The sequence below is a fragment of the Myotis brandtii genome, unplaced genomic scaffold (assembly GCF_000412655.1).
Source record: "Myotis brandtii unplaced genomic scaffold, ASM41265v1 scaffold285, whole genome shotgun sequence".
In the NCBI taxonomy this organism is placed as follows: Eukaryota; Metazoa; Chordata; class Mammalia; order Chiroptera; family Vespertilionidae; genus Myotis; species Myotis brandtii.
In genome coordinates this window covers 2,863,609-2,871,509 of record NW_005360891.1, presented here as the reverse complement: position 1 = coordinate 2,871,509, position 7,901 = coordinate 2,863,609, and the positions used below count along the sequence as shown (strand labels likewise).

Below are 7,901 nucleotides of genomic sequence, written 5' to 3'. Positions count from 1 at the left end.
GGGCCAAAGGGGTGGGTGTCGCCGCCGCGCAAGCCTGGACCAAAGGACCTGGAAGGCGGGCCTGACCCAGACAGACCGAGGGAGAGGGAGCGATTGCTCTGAATTCATCCGTGTTGCTTGCGAGAGTTTGAGTCTCACCTCCTCCCCCCAGGTGACCTGTTGAAATGAGACTGACATGTGGCCTGGGAAGTGGTGATGGCCAGGGAGGCAGCCCGAGTCCTCCCTCTCTCTCTTCTTGGGTCCTTTGGCCCCACTTAGGGGAAGTCTCCCAGTGGGACAGAGTGGGTCTTTGTGGCGGGTGCCAGTCACTTCCAGGGCCAGCTGCCCCGAGCCTTCAAAGTAATACCCAGGAGAAGGCTGGCAAGAGACTGATAAGATAAGAAATTGGAGTTGTTCGCGGAGATAACTGGAGGATGAACCTGAGATAGGTGAGGAGCAGTAGGGTCCTGGAGATAGGATCCAGCTGGAGTTTCCTACCGGCGGCTGTGGGCTGCTGGAAGCTACCGAAGTGCCTGAAGCGGCAACAGCCGTGGGCTCTTGGCAAGGACAGGCCTAAAGCACAGAGGCGTTGGGTGAGGGGGCTAGTCTTTATGGTGGAGAGCTGTTGGCCTTATAGGTGAAGTCCCTGCTAAACTTTTCTCAGGCAGGAATGAACCATACCATCATAACTTCGTTCACCTTTCTCTTTCTTTGTGCCTCCCCCTCCCACCCCCACTTAAATTTTCCCACCTACTCTGAGAATTTGTTACTGGATTTACTAGTATCCAGATCTGTACAGTTTTTAGAAGAAAATAAACTCTACTGCTCACTGGGTATCTTTGAGTTGTTTTAACGCACTGCTTACAGTTCTCCAAGGAAGCCACTCACCCACCTTCTGTCTAGAACTCTTTGTCTTCCCCACAATTGGTCCAGTCTAAGCTAACTGATATTTGCCCTCCCAAATGCAGCAGGGGCAGCTCTTTTCTCAATAAGGGGGTGTGACCCAAGAAATATGGATGAATTGCCCCATCTGAGTCATCTATGGCCCCCGTGCTGTCTCGTGTCACTCTGTGCAGTGCAAGCTAAACTTCTGGGAAGTTGAGATTGTTATGCATTTTTATATCCTCAGGCACAGTAACACCGTTTGTTGAATGAATCCATGACCTGTGCATTAAGAACTTGCTATCATCAGGAGGCTAGATCTTTCCTGAAGTCTTACTCTGTCATAGAAAACAATGTCTTCTTAAAACACAACATTCCTCTTTGCACCTGAAGTGTTCTTTGATTGTACTAGCTTTGCACTTCCTATGTGCCTGAATTTAAGGGTCTAATAAGTGTTTTATAATGTGATAGATAAGAATGATGAAAATGATCAATGAGTAGTAACTGAGTTAATGACTTAACTTGCTGTCAAGTCATTGGTTAGCAGTAGAGCCAAAAATAAAACATTGGTATATTTACTTTCAGACTATAGCCTTCATGATACTTTTCTAACGATGTTGTAATACATGGTATGAAATTTGATGCTTGAAATGAAGTCCTTGATAATTTTCCCTCCACTGTATTTTAATATCTTTCAGATGGCTCTAAAATAATTCCTAAAGTCACAGAAATAATACCTAAATATGGCAGCATAAATGGAGCAACAAGACTGACTATCAAAGGAGAAGGTATGGTTGCCTTTTTGGCTTTTTTTTTTTTTTTTGCCAAGGTTGAGGTATTTTAAAGACTACTTCTTTCACATTGAGGGCCTCATGATTTAAAAAAAAAATCCACTGGAGTTATTTCTCCACTTGGCCAGAGCGGTAGAACTCTATCCCCTTTAACAGTTAATGAAATTGCCAAGAGTCTTCTATCAACAAGATCATCTGAATTCGTATTATAATTACTTGATTAATTCTAAGATCTGGGTTCTAATGACTAATCTATAGCTCAACTCTGCAATTGTTTGCTTTGCTCTTCATGGGTCTCTAATATTTAATTAGTTTTTATATCAAATAAAACATGTTGGGGGTTTAGGGGTGCAACGTTAGTAAGAGGGTATGATAGAGAAATAGGATGGTAATGGACGGAGAAAGGCAATTGACAGTAGAGCTTTGGATCCCTTCTCCTGCCACCAATCCTCATGTGCTTCATCAAAGCATGGGTTATGTATGACTCTCTTCTTGCCTGGTCTTGGAATGAAAATATAGTAAGCAATCAGTGAATATATTTAATTACTACAATTAGAAAGAAATATGTGGTTCTTTTAACCACAAGGCCTTTGGAATCTAAATGGTTGTGGTACTTAGCTGCTTACAAATTTTTAAAGATGAGAAAGAAAATTTTAAAAAGAATATTAACAAAAGTGATTACTTAGTCTATAACAAGAAAAGAAATGAGAAGTTTTTGGAGTGAAAGAATTTACAAAGCAAGAAATGTAATTCTGATACGTATATTATTTCTTTTTATTTTTATTTACCTCATTAGCATTAACCACCAAGGAACCATTGCCAATGCCTCTAGTGAGCAGCAAATATCGCTTCAAAAAGTGTGTCCATTGGTTAGGCTTATATGCATGCATACAAGTCCTTTGGTTGATCTCTCCCCCTTACCCCCATCCTCCCCTACCTTCCCTCTGAGGTTTGACGGTCTTCTAAGTAATATTTCTGCAGAATTCAACCTTTCAAGGATATACTTAAAATGGTTTATGCCTCTAAGTTGTGAACAATATATTTTGAATTAAAGTGTTCTTTTTTAGAATTAAACACCTGGAGGCAATGTATTTGTTAAAGACTATTTTTAAAATGTCTTTATCTATAGTTCCTTTATATTGTAAATTGCTGTTAACAATGTGCTTGAAAGTTATTGGGTTTTTAAAAATATTTTTTACTTATTGATTTGAGAGAGAGAAAGAGAGAGGAAGGAAGAGAGAAAAACATCCATTTGTTGTTCCACCTACTCATGCATTCACTGGTTGATTCTTGTAAGTGCACTGACCAGGGATCAAATCCACAACCTTGGCTCATCAGGCCAATGCTCCAAACATCTGAGCTACCCGGCCAGGGACAAAAGCAATTTGTTTTTTTAACATCGATTTACACGCATGAAAGAAATACCCAGATTAAAGCAAAAACAATAAAACAACCCAGCTATTTTCTTATCTTGAGACCTGAACTTTTTCTAATCCAGGAACCATAGCTTGAGTTTACGTACATAGATCCAGATCATCCCTAGTTAGAAATAGAAAAAACACTCTTCTCTTAAGGCAGTTTGGAAGAATATCCTTGTTAATCTAGCTATCACCTTTCCTCTTTTTTGTACTTTCTGAGGCTCAGGAGTAATAATCCTATGAAGCACAAAGTGTCATGGTGAATTTCTAGTTTTCCCCATCAGCATCAATTGATAGGTGCTTTTGGCAGAGAATTCTAGATGGTTAAATCTTTTTGAATTGCAGATACCAGCACCTCCCCCCAGATTTGTCTTCCTTCTCCCTGCTTTAATGACACACTGTTGGTGACTAAAAATGTGTTAGCATGTGTCTTTCTCAGAGGCTGAGTCTAGTTACTGTTTTATGTAGGTTGGCGGGGTGGGGGGGGGGCATGATATATATACAGAATGTGTATAAAGCAATGATAATGAATTTGCAAAACACACCACAGCTCCTATAGCTACATGAATATAGTACTTGAACAAAGCTTATTTGGAAGGGAATATATGCATGATCCATCAGTGTTGTCTCTACCTGATGCTCCATGTGTAGAATGACACATAGAGTTAAGTTATTAACCACACAAGAACACTTTCCAAATGAAATTGTAAATGTCAGATGATTACTCAAATGTTGGTCCCATATGACTGTTTAAGTGTTTTATTTTTGTAAACATTATGAAAAAGTGAACTATCATAGAAATGTTTTACTTAGAGAGTGATTTCTCTGAAATTTCACCTTCTAGAAAGATCTACTTTAATATTTTGATGTATCCAAGTGACTTTTGGCTATTTCTACATGTTACAGGCAATATTTGTTCTAAAGGCTGTGCTTCAGGAACCAAAGATACATGATTTTACAGTCATGATGCCCACGTAAAAGTGTTTTGTGCAATGGCATGATCATAGAAGTACTTCTCTGTCCTTTTAACATCTTAAATGGATATTAACTGATTTGAGAGGTTGTGTTATTATTTTGCTAAGTTCTAGAGTGTTTCTAACTATTGGTTTTATTACATTATATTCACACCTTGTGTTTATTAATTGTCTTCCTTAATATTTATCATGTTTCCCTTTATTTAAAAATATCAGTAAGATAGAAGGAGTAATAATTAACTTTTGGGTCTTTTTTCTGTATTTTGCTGTTACAGTGTCCGGCATATATATTTTTGTTAATGTGAAGTGTTGAATTACACAATTTTTATAACATTATGGCCTTCAGTTCCATCTTTGCCACTTCCCACTATGTGCCTGTGGACAAGTTATTGCTCCAAGCCTCAGTTTCCTCATCAGTAAAATGGTTTAGTAATTCCTACCTGTTGCGGCTATTGTGAATATTAAAATGGATGATGTATCTAAGGTGCCCATATATGATATATGCCCCATAAATTAGAGCTAACTTACTGTGATTATTCTTTTGCATTTATGTTATAGTTTTAGTTTCATTCTTTAGGAGTTCCTTCCATTACACTGCACCTTCTATCCCCATGATTTTCAATATTACAGCTTTTAAGTAGCTTTATACACTCTCAACCCTGCTTTTCTGAAGTAGAGAAACTGTAACAGCCAGAATTGACCATGGCAGCTGGCATCTTCCATGAAGGCTGCTATCAGGAGGCCCCGGTTTTCGTGCCTGGCAAATCTTGTCTCCAGTTTTTCTGCAAAAGAAAAAAAAATACATCAACATGTTAGGAATTTCCATTTGAAGTCTCAACCTTTTCTGTTTCCAGGGTACACCCAACCCTTCCTGTGATCTTTGTCCTTTGGAGTACTTCCAGAGGGATCTCTTTGTGCCCAATTATTTATTTACAATTATGCTTTTCAATTAAAATTCTTTTTAAAGGTGATACTTTTGAATTTTTTTTAAAAATATAATTTTAAATTAAAAGTATTTTAAAAAGTGACTCCTCTGTATTTTATTAACTCTTTGGAATTAACTGAAAAAAATAGAAATATTTCTATGCTTTTTTTTAGCAACATTTATAATGAAAATATTTACAAAAATCTTACCAATTTGGTTCACATTTTTTCCATAGATTTTACTCCTACTCTCTCTCTCTCTCTCTCTCCTCTCTCTATTATAGAGAGAGAGAGAGAGAGAGAGAGAAACAACTCCTAAGCTAAAATAACATCATCTTTTGTTAATGTTATTTTTTAGACTTGTATTTGTCTTAGAAAAGCTGAAGAACATATCTGCATTACCATATCATTCATGTGACATGTACCTGATAGGAAAATAATACATACATCACATCCTGAGCCACATCACAATGAAAACGTTCCATTCTTTAGTTAGTTGCCAGCATCCCTTCCGTGTGTTCCAAACTCAATGTGAGCTCCAAAGATAAGCAGAATTTGGCAGAAGGAACATGCGGGTTTACAAGTAGCTTGCTTTTCTGTGTTTTCATGTGTCTTCTCACAATTCCATTTTAGCAGTAACTTCCTTTCTAGATTCAAAACTGTGAGTTCAATGCAAATATCTTTTCAGATGTTAAATTGATGCTTATATTTGTACCTTAGTCTATGCTGGATGAGTCATGTTCAGTTAACGTTTAAGCTTAGAAGAAGAAAATGGTGTTTATTAAAATCCCTACCTTTTGTTGAGTTTCTACTTACTTTTTTTTATATATAAAGGATAGCAGAGGAGACATAGGGTCTGGAGGAAGTTACATTGGGTAACAAGTAATAGCCTTGTAATGTGCATCTTTAATATTATTTTTCTCTGAATATCACAAATATGCCTGGTGGACATCTACAACCCAGATCTGAATCCTGGGCCCGCTTACTAGTTTTCTGGTAGTTTTTTAAAGAGATATTAATACTGAACCTAAACCTGAGGATTTCTGTGACTAAGAATAAGAGTAGATGTCAACTAAGCTCTAAACATATGAGCCAGGCACCATGTTAAGCAATATATATATGGCTGTGCATGGGCCAACACCATGGAATCCCTTTCACCAATGCTAAGCTCCCCACGGCTGTTACTGAATACCTGGCCTGCTCAGAGACCAACACCGAGCTCTCAAGAGAGACCATCCTTCACAAAGTTCACCCCCCAACTTAGTGACAAGTTATCTGCATCACTCTCCTTCTCTCATGGAAAGAACAGAGATTCCTATTGCTGAACTGGCACCTACTCCAGACATGAGTTTTGCCTTCTCTTTCCATAGCGCTTTTGCCAGGACTGTCTTCTGAGAGACTAGGGAGCCTGCTTTACTGCCAGGAGATTCCACAAATAGTGCCTCAGAACAAGAAATGCATTTATTGTGAAAAAGTTATGTAACAGGTACATGACCCTGAAACCTGCATCACCCTGAAACATATGGCTTAGTAGAATGATGAATGTCCTACAACCTTAAGGGATGGATAAGTTCCCAGCTTGGGAACAACATCCTGTGGAATGGAATGCTGTCCTTCATCATATGCCACATGCAGTGAGCCAATGGCTGATGCATGCTGTTGTTTCCCAATAGATAGAATACAGGGAGCTGGAAATGAAGGGCTTCCCACCCCCACCCCCCATCATTATCACTCCCAGTGATCCAGAAATTGAATCTGTGCTTTCTATCCTTGCAATTTTAGGTTCTTCCATGGCTCCCAATATGGGTTCCACTAAACTAAAACTACCACTACTACCTGATCATTTGAATCCATCAAACATAATTAGTAGACAACTAGAGATAATCAATTCTGATGATCATGAAGAGGTAGGGCAGCTTTACCTAATGCAGATAAGGAGGAGTATGTCTGGAAGTCACAATATTCATGGTGGCAAATCTTGGCTTCCAAGTCCAGTGAATAGGCAGTTATGGCAACCACCGCCTAACTAGGGCAAGGCAGCTAAGGGCTCAGATCTTGAGGATGAAGGTTAGTGTCACTCCATTAGCTGAGATGCTAGCCAAGGATAAGGGAAATCTACAGTGGATGATAGAGAGGGGCCAGGTGAACGTTCATTATAGCCTCAGGACCAGTTGTATTAGTGTGGCCTGTAGCTTGTCCCACTAACCCCCCTTGTATTAGAGCCTTAGCAGAGCTCTCATACAGTCACCACCTAAGAGTCTTGATAATGGATTGTATTTAAAGTATAGAGCATGAGAATTTCTGGATGGTGCCATTTCTGGATGGACTGTATCAGGTGCCTTGTATGCTCAGCCTCGCATCCTCTTGTCCTCACCTGTGATTCTAGCCACAGCTGTGTCAAATAGCCCACCCTGTACAGTGACTCAATCTATACTTTCAGATTCTTCCTTAACTTCTCCCAGCATAGCTCTGTCTACTGTCCCAGGGCTTCTCCAATGGAGGGACTTGGGGCATGCAGCCCACATGGCAGATATGCTGCCTGAAAGGGCAGGGGGTTATTTCCCCCAGTGGGAACCCTCAGGTAATGGGGGCAGGATGTGATGAATACATGCTTTTTGCTGTTGATTCTTCGATTGTGAAAGGCGGTCTCTGTTTTTCTTAGAAGTTACCAGTAAGATTGAGTCTCAGTTGTCCTCAGTGGTGCCCACTTTTCTTTGTTCAGGTTTTACTCTACCTTGTCCCTAAGAAATCACCACCCAGATAAACTTCTTACAAGTCCTCACCTCAGACTTTGCTTTATAGGAACTCATGGTAAAATAGTGGTATAGTGTTAACCTCATGCAATCTTTCTATACCCTTTAGCATGCTTTTTTTTATAGCAGTTATCTGCACAGGATATAGTATATAGCATCAGGTGATGTGTTTATATATAT

General features: G+C 39.3%; 1 protein-coding gene across 1 annotated transcript in view; it reads left to right on the top strand.

Moving 5' to 3' along the window:
* Positions 1-1,549: 1,549 nt before the first annotated feature.
* Positions 1,550-7,901, top strand: part of PKHD1L1 (polycystic kidney and hepatic disease 1 (autosomal recessive)-like 1) — a gene marked incomplete at its 5' end in the record, with an annotated part of 151,153 nt that continues 144,801 nt past the window's right edge. Inside the window, 1 exon segment of the mRNA XM_014541975.1 lies at positions 1,550-1,649. Coding sequence (XP_014397461.1) covers positions 1,550-1,649 — 100 coding nt within the window.